At 41.8% G+C, this 25,015-nt stretch overlaps 1 protein-coding gene across 2 annotated transcripts in view; it reads left to right on the top strand.

Annotated features, from left to right (window-relative positions):
• The first annotated feature begins 6,565 nt into the window (after window positions 1-6,565).
• The window catches only part of supt6h (SPT6 homolog, histone chaperone and transcription elongation factor), a 68,676-nt gene continuing 50,226 nt past the window's right edge, over window positions 6,566-25,015 (top strand). The window contains exons 1-7 of one of the 2 annotated variants that reach the window (XM_061962984.1): window positions 6,566-6,706; window positions 9,176-9,277; window positions 9,348-9,521; window positions 14,482-14,555; window positions 14,623-14,806; window positions 18,594-18,675; window positions 18,756-19,011. In XM_061962984.1, coding sequence (XP_061818968.1) covers window positions 9,181-9,277; window positions 9,348-9,521; window positions 14,482-14,555; window positions 14,623-14,806; window positions 18,594-18,675; window positions 18,756-19,011 — 867 coding nt within the window. In that variant the 5' untranslated portion in view covers window positions 6,566-6,706; window positions 9,176-9,180. Of the gene's footprint in view, window positions 6,707-9,169; window positions 9,278-9,347; window positions 9,522-14,481; window positions 14,556-14,622; window positions 14,807-18,593; window positions 18,676-18,755; window positions 19,012-25,015 lie in introns of both variants that reach the window. The other variant, XM_061962983.1, reaches the window with a different exon arrangement.

Genomic DNA, 25,015 nt, shown 5'->3' with positions numbered 1-25,015 from the left:
ATAATCAAAACAAGTACAGAAACAGTACAAAAACAGCAGGGGGTTGTAAACTGATTGATTGAAACTTTTATTAGTAGATTGCACAGTACAGTACATATTCCGTACAATTGATCACTAAACGGTGACACCCGAATAAGTTAATCAATTCATGGTACTCAATAAAGTAACTAATATATATATATATATATATATATGTAACAAAATGTAAATCCATAGGCTCACACAAGCTCCGTAAATAATTTAAATGTTTTGCTGATTTAATTTAATTTTACTTTAATTCAATTTAATTTTGCTAATTGCTGTATTATTATTATCTTTATTTTATTTTTATTTATTTTTTATAAACCTTTATTTATAAATGTCAACATTTACAAACAGTTGAAAATAATAATCAAAGTAAGTACAAAAACAGTACAAAACAGCGCCAGGGGGTTGTAAATTCAAAGTAAGTAAAATAGAATGCAATATATATATATATATATATATATATATATATATATATATATATATATATATATATATATATATATATATATATATATATATATATAATAAACAATGTGCAAAGCCATAGGCCAGGGGTCGGCAACAAATACAAAAACAAATCTGTCTGGAGCCGCAAAAAATTAAAAGCCATATTACATACAGATAGTGTGTCATGAGATATAAATTGAATTAAGAGGACTTAAAGGAAATTAAATGAGCTCAAATATAGCTACAAATGAGGCATAATGATGCAATATGTACATATAGCTAGCCTAAATAGCATGTTAGCATCGATTAGCTTGCAGTGACCAAATATGTCCGATTAGCACTCCACACAAGTCAATAACATCAACAAAACTCACCTTTGTGCATTCACGCACAACCTTAAAAGTTTGATGGACAAAATGAGACAGAAAAAGAAGTGGCATAAAACACGTCCTAGAACGTCGGAGAAAGTTATACATGTAAACAAACTAAGGTGAGTTCAAGGACCGCCAAAATTAGTAGGACAAAACGGCGCTCGCCAAATACTCGAATCAGTGAAGCTGACAGTGTGCTTTATAACAATTAGCGAGGTTTGTGTCATGTTTGTCCTCCTACAGAAACCATATTAAAACAAAAAATATATTTTTTTCCTCTCATCTTTTTCCTTTTTTCATACATTTTTTAAAAAGCTCCAGAGAGCCACTAGGGCGGCGCTAAAGAGCTGCATGCGGCTCTAGAGCCGCGGGTTGCCGAGCCCTGCCATAGACTCACTCAATCTCAGTAAATAACTTAAATTTGGAACACAGCATCATCGTTTTCACAGCTTTTTGGTTGTTAGAGGTAGAGAGTGTTTTAATGTAGAGTTCTAAATCTTTTTTAAAGGCACAAAAAACAGGTCGGGTATTGAGAAACTTACATTTATGCAGAGGTGGGTAGAGTAGCCAGAAATTGTACTCAAGTAAGAGTACTGTTACTTTAGAGATTTATTACTCAAGTAAAAGTAAGGAGTAGTCACCCAAATATTTACTTGAGTAAAAGTAAAAAGTATGTTGTGAAAAAACTACTCAAGTACTGAGTAACTGATGAGTAACATACACACTCTTATCATATATATATATATATATATATATATATATATATATATACTCCTACTCGGAGTCTGAGAGGCGGCAAGTGAAGAGGACACTTTGTATGGGCAGTCACAACACTGGTACATTATTCTTATAATTCATTATTCTTATAATAAGTCCTACTCGGACTTTATTAATGAATTCTCAGAGTTCGTTGCTGATCTAGTGACGCACGCAGACAATATAATCATAATGGGGGACTTTAATATCCATATGAATACCCCATCGGACCCTCAGTGCGTGGCGCTCCAGACTATAATTGATAGCTGTGGTCTTACACAAATAATAAATGAACCTACGCATCGCAACGGCAATACGATAGATCTAGTGCTGGTCAGGGGTGTCACCACCTCCAAAGTTATGGTACTCCCGTATACTAAAGTAATGTCCGATCATTACCTTATAAAATTCGAAGTTCTGACTCATTGTCAACAAACTAATAATAATAATAACTGCTATAGCAGCCGCAACATTAATGCCGCCACAACGATGACTCTTGCTGACCTACTGCCTTCGGTAATGGCACCATTCCCAAATTATGTCGGCTCTATTGATAACCTCACTAACAACTTTGACAATGCCCTGCGCAAAACCATTGATAGTATAGCACCGCTAAAACAAAAAAGGGCCCCTAAAAGGCGCACCCCATGGTTTACAGAGGAAACCAGAGCTCATAAATTATCATGTAGAAAGTTGGAACGCAAATGGCGCGCGACCAAGCTTGAGGTTTTCCATCAAGCATGGAGTGATAGTTTAATATCGTATAAACGCATGCTTACCTTAGCTAAAGCTAAATATTACTCAAATCTCATCCGCCTCAACAAAAACGACCCTAAATTTTTGTTTAGTACAGTAGCATCGCTAACCCAACAAGGGACTCCTCCCAATAGCTCCACCCACTCGGCAGATGACTTTACGAATTTCTTTAATAAGAAAATTGAACTCATTAGAAAGGAGATTAAAGACAACGCATCCCAGCTACAACTGGGTTCTATGAACACAGATACAACTGTATCTACGACGGATACTGCAATACAAAATAGTCTCTCTCTTTTTGATGAAATAACATTAGAGGAACTATTACAGCGTGTAAGTGGGATAAAACAAACAACATGTTTACTTGACCCACTTCCTGGGAAACTTATCAAGGAGCTTTTTGTATTATTAGGTCCATCAGTGCTAAATATTATAAACTTATCACTTTCCTCTGGCACTGTTCCCCTAGCATTCAAGAAAGCGGTTATTCATCCTCTGCTCAAAAGACCTAACCTTGATCCTGACCTCATGGTAAACTACCGACCGGTGTCCCACCTTCCCTTTATTTCGAAAATCCTCGAAAAAATTGTCGCACAGCAGCTAAATGAACACTTAGTGTCTAACAATCTCTGTGAACCTTTTCAATCCGGTTTCAGGGCAAATCACTCTACGGAGACAGCCCTCGCAAAAATGACTAATGATCTACTGCTAACGATGGATTCTGATGCGTCATCTATGTTGCTGCTTCTTGATCTTAGCGCTGCTTTCGATACCGTCGATCATAATATTTTATTAGAGCGTATCAAAACACGTATTGGTATGTCAGACTTAGCTTTGTCGTGGTTTAACTCTTATCTTACTGACAGGATGCAATGCGTCTCCCATAATAATGTGACCTCGGACTATGTTAAGGTAACGTGCGGAGTTCCTCAGGGTTCGGTTCTTGGCCCTGCACTCTTTAGTATTTACATGCTGCCGCTAGGCGACATCATACGCAAATACGGTGTTAGCTTTCATTGTTATGCTGATGACACCCAACTCTACATGCCCCTAAAGCTGACCAACACGCCGGATTGTAGTCAGCTGGAGGCGTGTCTTAATTAAATTAAACAATGGATGTCCGCTAACTTCTTGCAACTCAACGCCAAGAAAACGGAAATGCTGATTATCGGTCCTGCTAAACACCGACATTTATTTAATAATACCACCTTAACATTTGACAACCAAACAATTACACAAGGCGAATCAGTAAAGAATCTGGGTATTATCTTCGACCCAACTCTCTCGTTTGAATCACACATTAAGAGTGTTACTAAAACGGCCTTCTTTCATCTCCGTAATATCGCTAAAATTCGTTCTATTTTATCCACTAGCGACGCTGAGATCATTATTCATGCGTTCGTTACGTCTCGTCTCGACTACTGTAACGTATTATTTTCGGGTCTCCCTATGTCTAGCATTAAAAAATTACAGTTGGTACAAAATGCGGCTGCTAGACTTTTGACAAGAACAAGAAAGTTTGATCATATTACGCCTATACTGGCTCACCTGCACTGGCTTCCTGTGCACTTAAGAAGTGACTTTAAGGTTTTACTACTTACGTATAAAATACTACACGGTCTAGCTCCGTCCTATCTTGTCGATTGCATTGTACCATATGTCCCGGCAAGAAATCTGCGTTCAAAGAACTCCGGCTTATTAGTGATTCCCAGAGCCCAAAAAAAGTCTGCGGGCTATAGAGCGTTTTCTATTCGGGCTCCAGTACTATGGAATGCCCTCCCGGTAACAATTAGAGATGCTACCTCAGTAGAAGCATTTAAGTCCCATCTTAAAACTCATTTGTATACTCTAGCCTTTAAATAGCCCCCCTGTTAGACCAGTTGATCTGCCGTTTCTTTTCTTTTCTCCTCTGCTCCCCTTTTCCTTGAGGGGGGGGGGGGGCACAGGTCCGGTGGCCATGGATGAAGTGCTGGCTGTCCAGAGTCGGGACCCGGGGTGGACCGCTCGCCTGTGCATCGGCTGGGAACATCTCTGCGCTGCTGACCCGTCTCCGCTCGGGATGGTGTCCTGCTGGCCCCACTATGGACTGGACTCTTACTATTATGTTGGATCCACTATGGACTGGACTCTCACAATATTATGTCAGACCCACTCGACATCCATTGCTTTCGGTCTCCCCTAGAGGGGGGGGGGTTACCCACATATGCGGTCCTCTCCAAGGTTTCTCATAGTCATTCACATCGACGTCCCACTGGGGTGAGTTTTTCCTTGCCCGTATGTGGGCTTTGTACCGAGGATGTCGTTGTGGCTTGTGCAGCCCTTTGAGACACTTGTGATTTAGGGCTATATAAATAAAGATTGATTGATTGATTGATATATACTGTATATATATATATATATATATATATATATATATATATATATATATAAATATATATATATATATATATATATGTATATATATATATATATATATATATGTCTTAATAAGGTTATCCAAAAAATAGTGCTCGATACCGTAGTAGAGCGCAATATATGTATGTGTGGGAAAAAAATCACAAGACTACTTCATCTCTACAGGCCTGTTTCATGAGGGGTTCCCTCAATCATCAGGAGATTATTATTTTTATTTTTTTTTGATGATTGAGGGAACCCCTCATGAAACAGGCCTGTAGAGATGAAGTAGTCTTGTGATTTTTTTTCCCACACATACATATATATATATATATATATATATATATATATATATATATATATATATATATATATATATATATATATATATATATATGTATATATATACATACATATACATTGATATATACAGTATATCATTTATATGTATTTATTTTGCTGTTTTTGTTTACATGTTAAAGGTGTTTTAATGATAATACAAGCATGTTTAACATATAGATTCCGTTCTTTCATGAAGACAAGAATATAAGTTGGTGTATTACCTGATTCTGATGACTTGCGTTGATTGTAATCAGACAGTAGTGATGATAACGTCCACGTTTTCAAATGGAGGAGAAGAAAAGTTCCTCCTTTCTGTCTAATACCACATGAAAGTGGTGGGTTTTTGGCATCTTATTTGTCCAGCTTCCATATTCGTTTTTATACCCTTTACAAGAAATATATTGGCGTCAAACTCCGTAGCTTGCTAGCTTGTTTGCGCTGGCTTTCGGAGACTCTTGTTTTGAAAGCGCAGGCGCGATGGAGCGGCACTTTTATTGTGAAGACAGGAACTGTGCAGTCAGTCTTTAGGCTTTTGACGGGATGTACGGTTGAAATAAAGAAGTATCTTTTTTCCTTCACACTTTTGATTGATTGATTGGAACTTTTATTAGTAGATTGCACAGTACAGTATATATTCCGTACAATTGACCACTAAATGGTAACACCCCAATAAGTTTTTCAACTTGTTTAAGTCAGGTCATGTGACCACCTGGCTCTGTTTGATTGGTCCAACGTCACCAGTGACTACATCTGATTGGTGGAACGAAGTGAAACGTCACCAGTAAGGCAGGCACTATGAAGGTCTGTCTGACAGACCAAAACAAACAAAGCGTGCATTAACAGATCGATAAAAATTAGTAGCGAGTAGCGAGCTGAATGTAGATAAAAGTAGCGGAGTAAAAGTAGCGTTCCTTCTCTATAAATATACTCAAGTAAAAGTAAAAGTATGTTGCATTAAAACTACTCTTAGAAGTACAATTTATCACAAAAGTTACTCAAGTAGATGTAACGGAGTAAATGTAGCGCGTTACTACCCACCTCTGCATTTATGAATATAAAACTTAGCCAATAGTATAATGAGGTTGCAAAAGTAAAAAAATTTCATACTGTGTGAATCCAAATAGCACATCTTTAAAACAAAGCACACATTAGTCATGAATATTGTCCAGGATGAAGCTATAATTGCTGTATTATGCAGTGATTTGGCCTCCCTGCACTACGTCATCGCAGCGCGCTGAGGGTTGAAGTGAGTCTCACAGCGCCCCTCGTGGCGCGGAGGAGACAGTGCACGCAGGCCGGTGTGAATCTGCGGTCCTGTCTGGTATTTAAACATACATTTAAAAGTAAATTCAAAGTTAAACGTAAACATAAATTTGAAGTCCTTTTATTTGTATCTTTTTCTACAAAGAATATATACAATATATATCATATTTTGTTTAGTGTAAAGTAACCAGCAGGGGGCGTTGTCGCGCGGATCAAATAGCTGCAAAGTGTAGTGTGCGCCCCGGAATTGTCATCACGCCGCTCGGCCATCTTTTCCAAGTACCTAAAACCCTCCACAACCACCAGATTACTGTACACACTCACGGAATATTGTCCCGCCGGCGAGACGTGTAAGTCCCACCTTGTTGCTGCTTCACCGTGGCCGTACTTTGAACAAAACGAGCTTTTAACGAGTCCGATGGCTTGTTGTTGTCGTTTGAGCTAATGCTAAGCTAAAAATGCTATGCTATGTCCGCGCATCAACAGCGCAAAAACGGCAATATTTATCTCTGAGGCCCCTTGCTTCTCCTAACATGTTTTTGTTCATATTGCTTCGTTACTAAACGTAACATTCAGATAAAGAAACGAAAACATTCGAAATGTTAACCGCCTTTACGCGGCTGAGGATGCATGCTAACGTACGTCTGCTAATGCGCTAGCTAGCTAATGCATTGGTAAATAAGGTCGTGGTCGCTTTACTTTATGTTTAAAAAATGTGTTTGAATCTGCCATTAATATTCAAAAGAGACGTTTTACGTAATTTTAAGAAGTAGTCAAAGTGCATGTGTTGGGTGGTTGTTTATATATAGTGTGTGCGCATTGCGGCATTACGTGTTGCTGTTTCTTCTCAATACCAGTCTTCAATCAATCATCCATTCATTTTCTACCGCTTGTTCCTTTTGGGGTCGCGGGGGAGTTTATTTATATAGCCCTAAATCACGAGTGTCTCAAAGGGCTGCACAAGCCACGACGACATCCTCGGCTCAGATCCCACATCAGGGCAAGGAAAAACTCAACCCAATGGGCTACAATGAGAAACCTTGGTGGGATGCAATTGCGACCTCGTGGGGACGCAATTGCACCCCCGGGGACGTCGAGTGGATCTAGTTAATAGTGTGAGAGTTAGGGCTGCAGCTAACGATTATTTTTCTATCGATTAATCTATAGATTATTTTTTTCGATTAATCGGTTAATCTATAGATTATTTTTTCGATTAATCTATAGTAAGGCTGCAGCTAACGATTATTTTTCTAGATTATTTTTTCGATTAATCGGTTAATCTATAGATTATTTTTTTCGATTAATCTATAGATTATTTTTCCTTTTACCGATTAGTTTTTTAATTTAAAATGAAGAGGAAAAAATAAATGTAGGCCAGTTTTTTCAAAAGGCACGGCTTTTATTTACAAAAAAAAAAGTATGGCCACTCAGTCAACATTGACAACAACATGACAAAATATTCTGTAACAATGTAAACATTTAAAACTTTTAACATTTAACAAAATTAAAAGTAGCTTATTTGCTTTTTAATGTGCAAATATAAAAGTAAACATCCAGTGCAAATCTTAATATTCTGCAGTAGTATAAGCATTTCAAAAGTAAAAGTATTGCTTATTTTGCTTTAAAATGTGCAAAAATAAAGATAAACATCCAATACAAAAAAGTGCAAAACGGAAATATTCTGTAACATTGTAAACATTTCAACAAAAGTAAAAGTATTGCTTATTTGCTAAAATGTGCAAAAATAAAGCTAAACATCCAATACAAAAAAAGTGTACAGTGTAAACATTTCAACAAAAGTAAAAGTATTGCTTATTTTGCTTAATAACACAACAATGATAGTATGATTAAAGTGAAAGTTAATTGTTCGTTTGTACATAGTATATGTAACTGTTAATGTTGTAAAAGGTATTTGCACAACTAATTAACGTTAGCGTTTGTGACACGTCTTTGTGCCGTGGGGTTCTTTCAGGACCGACAGACTGAACGCCAGACGGCTTTGTCAGGTTTACAATCTTTTAATTTTACACAAAGTCTTTTCTCTTCCAACTCTTTTCTCTTTCTTTCCTCGCTTTTCGGCTCCTCTTCCTCGCTCGCTCGTCGTCCCCTGTCTCTGTCTCTCCTCCTCTCTCGCTCCACGTCAGCTTCACTCTGGCTCCTTCCAGTCTCTCTTCCCTCTCTCTCTGCTGCTCCCCTTTTCTTCCGCGCACCTGGGCACGATTGCGGCGTCGCTCCCGGCGCGCCCCACCTCGCCGCTCGCTCGCCGGCCCCGCCTCTCCACAGCGTTAAAGAGGAGCGCGTCTTTGTAAACACTGAACAGGCACGCCAAACGCGCCTCTCAGAGCGAAACGGTGCTTTAGTTTATGAATTTACAACGCAGATACAAATGACACATTCATGTTTTTGTGTAATGATGACAACGTATACGCACGCGGACGATTGACTAGTTGATGGTGATGGCAAGAACGCTGTCGGTTGTTTTCTTTTCAAATGTTCGTTCATAGCCGTTGTGCTCCTATGATAGGCCATTTCCGCTCGACACAGTGTGCATACAACATTATTAGGCCGTTTATTGAAATACTCCCACACTTTTGACGACTTTTGGCGTGCTTTTTTCCCCTCGCTCGCATCGTCTGCTTTGCGCTCCGCCATGACAGTAGTGTGACGTAAATATACGACGCGCCGACGCACAAAAACGGCGTCGACGTATTTACGTAACCGATGACGTCGACTACGTCGACGCGTCGTTTCAGCCTTAGTGAGAGTCCTATCGATTGCAACGTTGCTCAGTCCAGTTGTGCACATGTCGACAGGAGCAGCGGCCATGGACTTCATCGAGAGCGAGGCCGAGGAGTCCGAGGAGGAGTTTGAAGAGAAGGACCTGAAGCCCAAAAAGGCACAGCGGTTCATGGAGGACGAGGGTGAGATTTCGACGTGTTGCCATGGCGGCGGGTGCCGCGCGGAACGCTCATTCTGTCACTTCTCACGCAGATGAGGAGGAAGAGGAGAACACGGAGGACCAGGACGAGCAGGGCAATTTGCGTGGTCTCATCGACGACGGAGACGAGGAACCGGAGGAGGAGGAGGAGGCGGCAGAGAAAAAGAGCGCCAGCGGGGGAGGGAGCGACTCGGAGGAGGAAGTGAGGCATCGTCGTAAGAAGCGACGTAAGTTGATAACATGACAGTACAGGGTTTCTCCTACATTGCCAAGATATGACGTCATCATATGTGCTATGGTGCATATATTTTCTTTAAAAAGGCAAACCAAATTTATCAATACATAAAAAAAAAATCTGTTATTATTATTATAGTATTTTTCTTTCATAATACCGTTTTGCTCTATTTTTTTTAATTGTTGCTGCTTATTGTACAACATACTTTGTTGAGAATTTTTTTTCTAGCGATTTCTCCAATTTTTTTAGTCACTCTTTATTAAAACGACTAGTGACAAATCGAGCATCTATTTCTGGTGTTATTGGAGACTGTACTCGTGTTTAGAGACTCTTTCCTTCTGTACCGCCATATCCGCGACAAAAAGCGAGCTGCACAGAGCCTGGCGTCACTCCTTAAAAACCGCCAGTGTCATCTTAGATTTTGTATATCTCGGGTTTATCTCGGATACATTAAAATTAGGTCCTCAGCACGGACATGCTACCTTTAGTCCAGACAACCCCGTGCGTATAGCTTACATCATCACAACGTCCAGTTTCAGCAGTGGTGTTCCGGTGATCTAAATCTGTCTTTTTTTCGGCGGCCAAATTTTTTGTGCATCACTAGTCAATAGTGCGAAAATCAGAGCCCGTTACACTCGGAGGAGTGTAACGGGCTCCTTTGATTTGATGAGAAACCCTGAGGGTGTTTACTTTGATGCAATTGGACAACCAAGGAGGGTCCCACCACAACATAAATTGTGGTGTGAATCCTGTGCAGGTTTCGAGAACCTTCCTATAATTGGTGCTATTTTCCCTGTGACTGCTACTAAAAATGTAGAACGCATTAACTATGTTTTTTATAATCTGTTGAGACTGACCAACCTGACTCGTGATGCTGTTGAGGGGCTTGCTGAACAACCTGGGTTTGCTATGTCACTGAAGGGGGTCAGGCAAAGTGGTGACTTTCGAGAAATGCTAGTTTCCTTCCCTGTATGAGTGACGACATTGACATAGATTCCATCCGTTTATCTCCCATGTAACTATGCTTTTAATTTTTACTAGCTTGCTCAAAGAGGGGCATATTTTAGAAGTGTTGTACTAGTGATAAAGATCTTTTTAGAAGATCTGAAGGGGGAATTGTCGGAGGCAGATATTTACATATATCTGAATTTAAGTTGTACTTTTTCCATTTCTTCTCTTGATGCTCTGTCAGCAAGTATACTGTGTGTGTTGCCCTTGAGTTCTTTGGAATGTGTTTTGACTAGCATTTTGTTTTGGCTAGGGAGGGGGAAGGAAAGAGAGGTTTTTGGCGTTGGGAAGACAGACCATTTTGGGTATGCGCGATAGAAGGTTCTAGGGTTAGACTGGTCTCAATCAAAATGTATATTGGCAAAGCTTTGAGAATATACAACAAAATACCTATTCTGTCTCTGGTGGTTTTTCAACTCAGCTTTAAGTGTCGGAAAGAACTTGGGAGCGAATTGTGACTTGAATTCCCTGGGAGGAACAACTGGTCCAAAACGCAACAATATATATATATATATATATATGTATATGTATATATATATATATATATATATATATATATATATATATATATATATATATATATATTCATACTGTAACTACCTACTGGTGTTATAGAGCATGTTATTGTGTCGTGTTAATTTTTCCCATGGTCTATGAACATACCATGTTGGCGTAGTATGAGAAAGTGTTGTGTGTCTCGGAGTGAAGCACGGAGAAATAGGAAAATAGGAAAAGTGAAGCACGGAGAAATAGGAATATAGGAAAATAAGAAATATCTGTTGGAATTGGGCCCATTGTTACCATAAGATTGGCAATAAAAGCTAAAATGAGCGTCAGACTTTGTGTCTTCTTCTGGACGCTACAATACATTATATTTCTTTAATTTGTTGTCACAGAAAAAACATTTTTTTTAAGGTGTGGCGGCTAATATTTTGCCGCGTTGCACCGCCACAATCCAACACATTAAGGGGAAACCCTGCTGTAGCATCCTACAGGTCGACGTATGCAGTAACATGTTGGGTCATTTCCGATTGAAAATTATGAGGGACAGGCGGTAGAAAATGGAATATTAACCAACTTGTTAATTTACTGTTAATATCTGGTTACTTTCTGTTTGTATCTATATTTCTGTTCAAATGTAATAAGCACCTATTGTTCTGCTGTTTGGATACATAAGTTTTGGGCAGAGGTGGGTAGAGTAGCCAGAAATTGTACTCAAGTAAGAGTACTGTTACTTTAGAGATGTATTACTCAAGTAAAAGTAAGGAGTAGTCACCCAAATATTTACTTGAGTAAAAGTAAAAAGTATGTTGTGAAAAAACTACTCAAGTACTGAGTAACTGATGAGTAACATACACACACATATCATATATATATATATATATATATATATATATATATATATATATATATATATGTATATATATATATATATATATATATATATATATATATATATATATATACACATACATAATGTATATATATATACACATATACATAATGTATATATATATATATACATATATATACATACATACATTGATATATACAGTATATAATTTATATTTATTTATTTTGCCGTTTTTGTTTACATGTTAAAGGTGTTTTAATGAATATACATGCATGTTTAACACATATAGATTCCTTTCTTTCATGAAGACAAGAATATAAGTTGGTGTATTACCTGATTCTGATGACTTGCATTGATTGTAATCAGACAGTAGTGCTGATAACGTCCTCGTTTTCAAATGGAGGAGAAAAAAAGTTCCTCCTTTCTGTCTAATACCACATGAAAGTGGTTGGTTTTTGGCATCTTATTTGTCCAGCTTCCATATTCGTTTTTATACACTTTACAAGAAATACATTGGCGGCAAACTCCGTAGCTTGCTAGCTTGTTTGCGCTGGCTTTCGGAGACTCTTATTTTGAAAGCGCAGGCGCGATGGAGCGGCACTTTTATTGTGAAGACAGGAACTGTGCAGTCAGTCTTTAGGCTTTTGACGGGATGGACGGTTGAAATAAAAAAAGGGTCTTTTTTCCTTCACACTTTTGATTGATTGATTGGAACTTTTATTAGTAGATTGCACAGTACAGTACATATTCCGTACAATTGACCACTAAATGGTAACACCCGAATACGTTTTTCAACTTGTTTAAGTCAGGTCATGTGACCCCTGGCTCTGTTTGATTGGTCCAACGTCACCAGTGACTGCATCTGATTGGTGGAACGGAGTGAACGTCACCAGTGACTGTATTTGTTGAAACGCAGGCACTATGAAGGTCTGTCTGACAGACCAAAACAAACAAAGCGTGCATTAACAGATCGATAAAAATTAGTAGCGAGTAGCGAGCTGAATGTAGATAAAAGTAGCGGAGTAAAAGTAGCGTTTCTTCTCTATAAATATACTCAAGTAAAAGTAAAAGTATGTTGCATTAAAACTACTCTTAGAAGTACAATTTATCCCAAAGGTTACTCAAGTAGATGTAACGGAGTAAATGTAGCGCGTTACTACCCACCTCTGGTTTTGGGTGATACTACAAATTAGGGTATTGATTCATTACCAAGTACGGTAGTTACAGGGTTGTACATTAGTCATAAAATAAAGAGCTCCTGTGTCCAGGGACACATTTCCTGAGTTTGTAAACAATAACAAAAATGACAAAAGATTTTGTGATGATAAAAAAAGCTGTTGTATCATCGTACAGTGTGTAGTGAAGCATGTTTAGCTATTCCCCGTCCTGCAGGGATGTCATTTGTAAGAAATGTACTTTATTAGTCGCCATGGGGGGCGAGACCCTAGCCGCTAGTTAGCTCTGTTTTAAAGCACTGCTTTAGTGTTTATAGCTTCACCTTTATCAATAGTTTTGAAGCCAAAATACGATCAGGTTCCCCTCTTCTGTCTCTGCACTGTTTCTGCTTGCAAGTGCTCTGTGCGTGTATTGAATCGCGACATGCCCTTTAGACGAGGCATGATGTCTCCAAGGTACGGAAAACAGTCGAAAAAACGGAAAATAACAGAGCTGATTTGACTCTGTGTTTGAGAAAATGGCGGATTGCTTCCCGATGTGACGCCACGTTGTGACGTCATCGCTCCGAGAGCGAATATTAGAAAGGCGCCTTCACCACCGCTTGATTCCCATTTGGGGTGATGGACGGCTGGCAGCAGTTGACCTCCAGGAAATAAAAATAAATAAAAAATGGCAGAATTTCTGTCATTTTCTGTAAAATGTCCGTTATTTTTAAAGGCTGTTTCCAAATATCAAACTTTCATTAAAAACATTTTTAAAAAGGGGCAATCTCCCTTACTTCCTGGAAAAAAATTTAATTAAAAAAAAAGCAAGACTTTCCCTAATTTTCTGAATAAAATGACAATACATAGAGGAATTTCCCTTATTTTCTGGAATAAGAAGTCAAATTTTATTTATTTTTTTCCCTTATTTTCTGAGAGAAAAAAATCCCTTAATTTGGAGGGGTGGGGGGGGGGTTCTTCTATTTTCTGAAATAAAAATAAATAAAAATGGCAGAATTTCTCAAATTTTCTGTAAAATGTCAGTTATTTTTAAAGGCTGTTTCCAAATATCAAACTTTCATTAAAAAACATTTTTAAAAAGGGGCAATCTCCCTTACTTCCTGGAAAAAATCTAAATAAAAAAAGCAAGAATTTCCCTAATTTTCTGAATAAAATGACAATACATAGAGGAATTTACCTTATTTTCTGGAATAAGAGGTCAAATTTTATTTATTTTTTTCCCTCTTCTTATTAGAAAGGCGTTTAATTCGCCAAAATTCACCCATTTAGAGTTCGGAAACCGGTTAAAAAATATATGTTTTTTTTTCTGCAACATCAAGGTGTATATTGACGCTTACATAGGTCTGGTGATAATGTTCCCCTTTAACATTTTTCATGTACTGAAGTCCCTCTGACCGTTCTCCTTCTTAAAGATTACGATGACTACCTGGACGACGACGATCTTGCCCTAATTGAGGAAAACCTGGGCGTTAAAGTCAAGAGGAGGGTATGTATCCTTTACCTTTCCTCCAGTCAGTTCCCGGTGGTGACGATGCGACGCTGTTCTCCCGCAGAAGAAGAAGTACGACCGCGTGAAGACGATGGACGACGACGAGGAAGACGACGACGACGAGAAGGACCAGATCGCAGACGAGATCTTTCACGGCGACGCGGACGGCGAGCTGGACGAGGGAGAGGCTGTGCACGAGACCCTTCCTCAAGTCGAGGACGAGGAGGAGGGAGAGGATGAGGAGTCGGGTATGAAGAGTGACGAGTTAGTGGGTCTGGGTGTGTTTTTGCCTCATTCCTCACTGAAAGCCTGAGTGAAGAATGCCCTACCGACCTCATAAGTACAAAAGACATGATACAGTATTATTTGCTCACAGATGCTACCTGGTGGTTGTTTGAGCACAATGCAACTTGTCTTAATGCATTGGTTTTAGGGCTGGGCGATATGGCCTTTTACTAATATCTCGATATTTTTAGGCCATACACGATATATATATCTCGATATTTTGCCTTAGCCTTGAATGAACACTTGATGCTAGAGATGCGCGGTTTGCGGACACAACCGCGGAGTCCGCGGATTATCCGCGGGTCGGGCGGTTGAAATAAAAAAAAATTAGATTTTATCGTCGGGTCGGGCGGTTTGAATTTTAAAAAATTAGATTTTAAATAGATTCAGGCGGGTGGCAGTTAAACCAATTCGGAAATATATATACATAGGCCCCTTCCCCCGAGAGGGCCCCACCGGGAGCCGTAGCTGAGGTGATCCGCGAGAAGGGCCCGACGCACGTCCAGGGTCACCACTGCGCCCACCGCACCGACACCCCGCCTCGTCCGCCTTCGCCGCGGCCGGCGTCACGCGCAGCAGGTAAGCAGCTTACCTGCCCGCCACCCCCGTGGCCGGGGGCTCGTAACAGGGGTCACTCCGCGCGCTCCGCCCGCGCAGCTTACCTGCCGGCCACCCCCGTTGCCGGGGGCGCGTAACAGGGGTCACTCCGCGCGCAGTGCGCTCACGAAAGGGGTGGGGCTCACCCTGGTGAGCCGAGTGGGCCACTTTTGGTAAGCAGAACTGGCGCTGCGGGATGAACCGAACGCCGGGTTAAGGCGCCCGATGCCGACGCTCATCAGACCCCAGAAAAGGTGTTGGTTGATATAGACAGCAGGACGGTGGCCATGGAAGTCGGAACCCGCTAAGGAGGGTGTAACTAGCCCTGAAAATGGATGGCGCTGGAGCGTCGGGCCCATACCCGGCCGTCGCCGGCAGCGAGAGCCGCGAGGGCTAGGTCGCGACGAGTAGGATGGCCGCCGCGGTGCGCGCTGAAGCCTCGGGCGCGAGCCCGGGTGGAGCCGCCGCGGGTGCGAGGGACATCGCACCTCAACGCGCTTGGAGGTGCGCTCAGCGCGGCTCCCAGGTGATAGCGCACTGGTGTGCGTCTGGGCCGTGACAGCGTGGCACGCATTGAATGTCTCTGCTGCATTGGATCAGTCTCCTTTCTTTAACAGGGAAAAGCTTTATAACCTCACTAATGCCTTGCATCGTCTATATTAGATATATAACAACGGGCGGGTGCGGTATTGATTAAATGTTAGTTCGGGTGGATGCGGATGGTTGACGACTTTTGTGATGCGGTTGGGGATGAAATAATTGCCCAATTGCGCATCTCTACTTGATGCATATAATCACAGCAGTATGATGATTCTATGTGTCTACATTTAAAACATTCTTGTTCATACTGCATTAATATATGCTCATTTTAAACTTTGATGCAGAGAGGGAAATCACAACTAAGTCAATTGACCAAAAGTGTATTTATTAAACAGTTATTAAGCAGTGGTATAAACATTCATGTCATTTCCAAAACAGAAAGTGCAAGATTGTCAGAGACATTTTAAAACAAGCTATGAGTGCACTTTTGTGCATGATGTCACTAAGATGACATATCAAAACAACACTAAATTCAAGTGCACTTTTTGTACAGAACGCCACTACAATAGTTTAAAACAAATAAAGTGCACTTTTGTGCATGATGTCACACAAGATATTTCAATAAGTGTCAAATAAAAATGAGCTGCATAATAGGAAATCAAATAGTGTACGTCCTTCGCTATGTGGTAGGTTCCTGTGGACGTTATCTCCTTCTGTTGACTATTTTTTTCATACGGTGTTGATGTGGAAATGGTTGCTTCGGCAGTTTGTGGGTGTGGCACCGAACAGAGATGTTGACATGCGGAGTTTCAAGCACTCCTTATTCTCTAGCGCAGGGGTCGGCAACCCGCGGCTCCGGAGCCGCATGCGGCTCTTTGATCACTCTGATGCGGCTCAGCAGCTCACTTGCTGAACCCCCCAATTTTCCCGTGGGACTTCCAGATTTTAGTGCCTCTCGCAGAAAACTCCCGGGATTAATATTCACCGATTTTCACCCTTACGGCTATAATAAGGGCGTGCCATGATGGTACAACATTTGACGCCCTCTACAATCTGTATTAACAGCGTGCCAGACGAACACTTGCAATACAATTTACATCTTCAGCTTGCACACGTACGTGACAGCAAGGCATACTTGTTCAACAGCCACACAGGTTACACTGACGGTGGTCATATAAAACACCTTTAACACTCTTACTAATAATGCGCCACACTTTGAACCAAAACCAAACAAGAATGACAAACACATTTCGGGAGAACATCTGCACCTTAACACAACATAAACACAACAGAACAAACACCCAGAATCCCATGCAGCCCTGACTCTTCCGGGCTACATTATACACCCCTGCTACCACCAAACCCCGCCCCCACCCCAACCCTGCTCCCTCACACATCAAACCCCCCACCCCCTCTCTGTGCGTCGGTTGAGGTGGGTGGGGGTGTATAATGTATCCCGGAAGAGTTAGGGCTGCATGGGATTCTGGGTATTTGTCCTGTTGTGTTTATGTTGTGTTACGGTGCAGATGTTCTCCCGAAATTTGTTTGTCATTCTTGTTTGGTGTGGGTTCACAGTGTGGCGCATTATTAGTAAGAGTGTTAAAGTTTTTTTTTTTTTTATACCGCCACCGTCAGTGTGACCTGTGTGGTTGTTGACTAAGTATGCCTTGCTGTCACCTACGTGAGCAAGCGGAAGCCCCATATAGTTGTAGTGGTAGTTGATCAGGCACGCTGGCTGTAGTGGGTGCTATATGTTGTACCATCACGGCGCGCATGACGCCGAGCCATTCATTTAAAACCCGCGTGCCGCACCAGCTTTCAAATTCCACATAAAGGTGTGGGCAGCGTGTCTGAGACCCCTGATTTATACAAAGCAAATAAAAAGCTTTGTATACAGTGTTATTTCATTTAAAATTTCAAAAAGATTTTGCGGCTCCCATTGTTATCTATAATTTGTGAAACTGGTCAAAATGGCTCTTTGACTGGTAAAGGTTGCCGACCCCTGCTCTAGCGGGTGACTTTTCAAATGATGCTACATTAGCAGTGCTACTTTTTGTAGTAACGCTTTTGCCGCATAATTGTTCAACATCTTCCCGCTTGAAGCCAAACCACCGGCACACGATGGACCCCGTGCTGTTTTTCTGGGGAATTAATTCTTCCTTCATTTGTTACCAGATTCGCACCTTCTTTCTCTCGTATTACCACTCGCACCGCACCGTTAGCATCGCAGCTAACGTTACCATGTCGCTACCTGTCTGCTCCGCGGGAGCGTGTGACGTTGCACACGTGACGTATATAAGAAGGTGCGCTTGTTTTAAGTCTCTGTGAGAAGGAGAGACAAGAAAGAGTGGGAAACGAATGCAGTGTAATTCCCGTAGCTAAAAGCAACTGCGTGAGAACGTATACTTGAATATCACGATATAGTCATTTTCTATATCGCACAGAGACAAACCCGCGATATATCGAGTATATCGATATATCGCCCAGCCCTAATCGGTTCCATGCAGGATTCTCACAGGAATGAGGCAAAACTACAACCTTCTTTACTGTATTTGCAGTCGTTTTGGTTTATCGTGTCTAAACATGGCGGCGTTTTGTGCTTGCATCCCACAGACATAGACGACTTTATTGTGGATGATGACGGACAACCCATCACCAAGAAAAGGGGCAAGAAATTCTCAGGATACACGGACGCGTGAGTCCTCTGTCTTCTTTGCACGCGTCTGTGCCCTCTAGAGCGGCCAAGCCTAACCCGCGCTCCGTGTCTTCCCGCAGAGCCCTGCAGGAGGCGCAGGAGATCTTTGGCGGCGACTTTGACTTTGCCGACTTTGACGCCGACACCTACGACCAGGGCGAGGAGGAGGAGGAGGACCAGGACGAAGAGGGCTGGGACCGGCCCAAGAAGCAGACCAAGAGGAGGCTGGGCCGCAAGAGCATCTTTGAGATCTACGAGCCCAGCGAGCTGGAGAGCAGTCACATGACCGACCAGGACAACGAGATCCGTACCACGGACATGCCCGAGAGGTTCCAGGTGGACGCTTGTTTTTTTTATTTCTTTGTGTGTTTGTCATAATGTGGTCTGCGTAAAACACCATCTAACCATATTTTGTTATCTATAACCTTTAGCAGCTCTGTGACATAGAAGCAAACAATGTCTTTGATTTCTTCAGCATCAAACACATTTTCTTGGATCGATTAATCTATCGATTACTTTTTCGATTGATCGATTACTTTGTAGATTCAATTTCTTTTTCTAACAAATACTATAGTGGTTAGAGATGCGCGGATAGGCAATTATTTCATCCGCAACCGCATCAGAAAGTCGTCAACCATCCGCCATCCACCCGATGTAACATTTGATCAGAACCGCACCCGCCCGCCATCCGCCCGCACCCGCCCGTTGTTATATATCTAATATAGACGATGCAAGGCATTAGTGAGGTTATAAAGCTTTTGCCTGTTAAAGAAAGGAGACTGATCCAATGCATCACAGACATTCGCGTGCCACGCTGTCACGACCCAGACGCACACCAGTGCGCAATCATATGGGAGCCGCGCTGAGCGCACCTCCAAGCGCGTCTCGCTGCCGGCGACGGCCGGGTATGGGCCCAACGCTCCAGCGCCATTCATTTTCAGGGCTAGTTGATTCGGCAGGTGGGTTGTTACACACTCCTTAGCGGGTTCCGACGTCCATGGCCACCGTCCTGCTGTCTATATCAACCAGGGTGAGCCCCACCCCTTTCGTGAGCGCACTGCGCGCGGAGTGACCCCTGTTACGCGCCCCCGGCAACAGGGGTGGCGGGCAGGTAAGCTGCGCGGGCGGAGCGCGCGGAGTGACCCCTGTTATGAGCCCCCGGCCACGGGGGTGGCGGGCAGGTAAGCTGCTTACCTGCTGCGCGTGACGCCGGCCGGGGCAAAGGCGGACAAGGCGGGGTGTCGGTGCGGTGGTGACCCTGGACGTGCGTCGGGCCCTTCTCGCGGATCGCCTCAGCTACGGCTCCCGGTGGGGCCCTCTCGGGGGAAGGGGCCTCGGTCCCGGACCCCGGCGAGGCGTCGGGGGCCTTCTCCGCTCCGTAAAAGTGTCCATCTCTTTTTTTTTCTTTCTTCTGTTGTGGCATATGCAGCAGGTGCCTGCTCGTTTTTCGTATGTGGGTAACAACATTTAACTATGTATATATATTTACGAATTGGTTTAACTGCCACCCGCCTGAATCTATTTAAAATCTAATTTTTTTTTATTTCAACCGCCCGACCCGACCCGACCCGCGGATAAAATCTAATTTTTTAAAATTTCATCCGCCCGATCCGCGGATAATCTGCAGACTCCGCGGTTGTGCCCGCAAACCGCGCATCTCTAGTAGTGGTGCAACATTTTTTTCAAAATGAATTTCCCAAACATACACTACCTATATTTTGTGTAGATTCCTAATGAAGCCTTTAGCTTGACGCTCCTCTACTTTCTCCTGGCTCCGCTTGCTTCGGCAACAACAAACAAACTCCAGACGCTCCTCTTCGTTTTGTATCGTTTACTTAATAATTCAAAAACGTAAAACAATAACGATGTGGAAACAAATGAATGGCAAAATAAAGCGAGTTTGTTAAGGCAAGAACGAGTTAGAAAAAGTTAAGAGTAAGAAAAAGTAAGAGTGAGGTCAAAAAGCTGTGTGGCTCAATTCCCCCGCACCTGACTGCCATTACCCACAATACCTTGTGTCCAAAAATCAACCTACCACACAGATCCTTCCGCCATATATGCAATCAAACAGTTACGTCATCAAATTTAGACAAATGTAATAATTACAAATAAAGTGTACCTTATAATTATTCTAAGCATGCAAATAAAGTAAATAGTCCCATTTTGACTGAATAAACAAAAAGCACCTTCCATAAAATGTAAATGAACTTAAACAGCATTTAGGCTCCTACATTTTGAATGTAGAAACTTTCTTGGTTCGACGATACAAAAGAAAGTGAGATCAGCTGATACCATCTTATGTGTTAACTGTAAATTGTAGTATGTATGTATGGTGAAAGTTATTGACTATATGATTAAAAAAAAATAAGGAACCATAAAAGCGCCTTACTTTTTGGGAAGTGAACTAGCAGTAAGATTAACACTAATACATTTACTTTAAAATGTTTAAGATCGCTAAATGATTTAGATTTTTTATTTTTTAAGCATAATTATAATCGGCAGAAAAACACTTTTAATCATTGTAACGATCTCAACCAATTATTTCATACACCGTATTTTTCGGACTATAAGTCGCAGTTTTTTTTCATAGTTTGGCCGAGGGTGCGACTTATACTCAGGAGCGACTTATGTGTGAAATTATTAACACATTACCGTAAAATATCAAATAATATTATTTAGCTCATTCACGTAAGAGACTAGACGTATAAGATTTCATGGGATTTAGTGATTAGGAGTGACAGATTGTTTGGTAAACGTATAGCATGTTCTATATGTTATAGTTATTTGAATGACTCTTACCATAATATGTTACGTTAACATACCAGGCACCTTCTCAGTTGGTTATTTATGCCTCATATAACGTACACTTATTCAGCCTGTTGTTCACTATTCTTAATTTATTTTAAATTGCCTTTCAAATGTCTATTCTTGGTGGTGGGTTTTATCAAATACATTTCCCCAAAAAATGCGACTTATACTCCAGTGCGACTTATATTTGTTTTTTCCCTTCTTTATTGTGCATTTTCGGCCGGTGCGACTTATACTCCGGAGCGACTTATACTCCGAAAAATATGGCAATTGTTTAACCAATACAAAGTCAGAATCCTTCTGTGTCCAGGGACTTTTCCCCAGATTTCTTAAACAATACCAAAAACAACAAAACTGATTTTGTGAAAAACCAATATCGATCCAATTCACACCGTATTTTCCGCACCATAAGGCGCCCTGGGTTAAAAGCCGCGCCTTCAATGAACGGCATATTTCAAAACTTTGTCCACCTATAAGCCGCCCGGTGTTGTAAGCCGCATCTAACTGCGCTAAAGGAATGTCAAAAAAACAGTCAGATAGGTCAGTCAAACTTTAATAATATATTAAAAACCAGCGTTCTAACAACTCTGTTCACTCCCAAAATGTACGCAAATGTGCAATCACAAACATACGTATATCAACATGGACAGAGCTGCGTGAAAAAAGCCACCCGCGTAAACTTAAACTTACCTTAACCACTCGCTCATCTTTTCTTCATCCATCCCTTCGAGTTAGCTTTTTATGATGACGCCGGCTGGAAAGGTCTCTTTTGGCAAGGTCTTCCTTTTGAATATCACCATGGGTGGAAGTTTCTGGCCATTAGCATGGCAAGCTAGAACCACAGTGAAGGATGACTTCTCATTCCCTGTGGTGCGAATATTCACCGTACCTGCTCCCGTTGTATCCACAGTGCGTTTCACAGGAATATCAGTTGCTGTGAAATAGTAATCCGTGTGCGGATGGAGAGATTGCGTCTTTTCATGAACCGGATCCCTGACGCTTAGTAGGAGCCATTTTGTGGTCTTTACAGATGTAAACACACAAAGGAAATGAAACGTACGGTGATATCCGCGCGCTTTTTCTTCTTCTACGCGGGCGGGTGGTTGCTTACAGTAGAAGAAGAAGCGCTTCCTGTTCTATGGGGGCGGGTGCTTACCTTGGCGGTTGCTTGCGTAGAAGAAGAAGCGCTTCCTGTTCTACCGGGAAAAAAGATGGCGGCTGTTTACCGAAGTTGCGAGATCGAAACTTTATGAAAATGAATCGTAATATTAATCCATATATAAAGCGCACCGGGTTAAAAGCCGCACTGTCAGCTTTTGAGTAAATTTGTGGTTTTTAGGTGCGGCTAATAGTGCGGAAAATACGGTACTTGCCAACCCTCCCGGATTTTCCGGGAGACTCCCGAAATTCAGCGCCTCTCCCGAAAACCTCCCGGGACAAATTTTCTCCCGAAAATCTCCCGAAATTCAGGCGGACCTGAGTCCGCTTTCCCACAATATAAAGAACGTCTACAGTAAAGCAGTCCGTCTGCCGTAAACAGCAATGTTGTGACACTCTTAAACAGGACAATACTGCCATCTAGTGCATTTGATGAAAGCACTTTTGTGCGTGCCACACAGCAATGCATAATCAGAGAGGGTGTTCAGCATGGTTAGAAAGATAGTGACAGAGAATAGAACAAGGATGGACAATTCAACCCTTAACTCAACAATGAGTAGATGAGTGTTATGTGTGTGTATATGTGTAAATAAATGAACACTGAAATTCAAGTATTTCTTTTATATATATATATATATATATATATATATATATATATATATATATATATATATATGAAATACTTGACTTGGTGAATTCTAGCTGTAAATATACTCCTCCCCTCTTAACCACGCCCCCAACCACGCCCCGCCCCAACCACGCCCCCCGCACCCACCCCCCACCTCCCGAAATTGGAGGTCTCAAGGTTGGCAAGTATGATCTAATTACTGGTATCACACATATACTGTACTAATCTTACTATCAACATCATTGACTTATGGATCTTTCCACCCATCTATGTGATGGCTGGCAGTCTGGTACACCAGGGGTCCCCAACATTATTTGTACCAGGGACCGGTTTATTGAAGGCATTTTTTTATGGACAAGGCTCTTACATGTGGCAGACAAATGCAGCAAAATTAAATGCATGAAAAATACAATAGACACTAAACTCTGAATTAGTGGGAGCTCTGGGCTCGTTTCTTTGTGATGAGATGGTCCCTAGAAGGTTGATCGTATACTACATATCATCAAATGTGGTATATACAACAGTATATACCAGGGGTCGGCAACCCGCGGCTCCGGAGCCGCATGCGGCTCTTTGATCGCTCTGATGCGGCTCAGCAGCTTACTTGCTGAACCCCCCAATTGTCCCGTGAGACTTCCGGAATTCAGTGCCCTCGCAGAAAACTCCCGGGATAAATATTCACCGATTTTCACCCTTAAAGCTATATTAAGGGCGTGCCGTGATGGTACAACATTTGGCGCCCTCTACAATCTGTATTGACAGCGTGCCAGCCCAACATTTGTTATACAAAATACATCTACTGCTTGCACACGTACTTGACAGCAAGGCATACTTGGTCAACAGCCACACAGGTTACACTGACGGTGATCATATAAAACAACTTTAACACTCTTACTAATAATGCGCCACACTTTGAACCAAAACCAAACAAGAATGACAAACACATTTCAGGAGAACATCTGCACCTTAACACAACATAAACACAACAGAACAAACACCCAAAATCCCATGCAGCCCTAACTCTTCCGGGCTACATTATACACCCCTGCTACCACCAAAACCCGCCCCTACCCCAAGCCTGCTCCCTCACACATCAACCCCCCCCTCTGTGCGTCGGTTGAGGTGGGCGGGGTTTGGTAGCGGGGGTGTATAATGTATCCCGGAAGAGTTAGGGCTGCATGGGATTCTGGGTATTTGTCCTGTTGTGTTTATGTTGTGTTACGGTGCAGATGTTCTCCCGAAATGTGTTTGTCATTCTTGTTTGGTGTGGGTTCACAGTGTGGCGCATTATTAGTAAGAGTGTTAAAGTTGTTTCTATACCGCCACCGTCAGTGTAACCTGTGTGGTTGTTGACCAAGTATGCCTTGCTGTCACCTACGTGAGCAAGCGGAAGCACCATACAACATGTGGCTGATCAGGCACGCTGGTTGTAGTGGGCGCTATATGCTGTACCATCACGGCACGCATGACGCTGACAAGCGCTATTCATTCAAAACCCGCGTGCCGCACTAGCTTAAAAAATCCATATAAAGGTGTGGGCAGCGTGTCTGAGACCCCTGGTTTAAACATAGCACAAAGCAAAAAAAAAAAGTTATATACAGTGTTATTTCATTTAAAGTTTCAAAAAATTTTGCGGCTCCCATTGTTTTCTATAATTTGTGAAACTGGTCAAAATGGCTCTTTGACTGGTAAAGGTTGCCGACCCCTGGTATATACCAACAACCTGCCGGGGACTGCAGATGGAAA

The sequence above is a fragment of the Nerophis lumbriciformis genome, linkage group LG09 (assembly GCF_033978685.3).
Source record: "Nerophis lumbriciformis linkage group LG09, RoL_Nlum_v2.1, whole genome shotgun sequence".
NCBI lineage: Eukaryota > Metazoa > Chordata > Actinopteri > Syngnathiformes > Syngnathidae > Nerophis > Nerophis lumbriciformis.
This window is presented reverse-complemented; position numbering and strand designations above follow the sequence as displayed.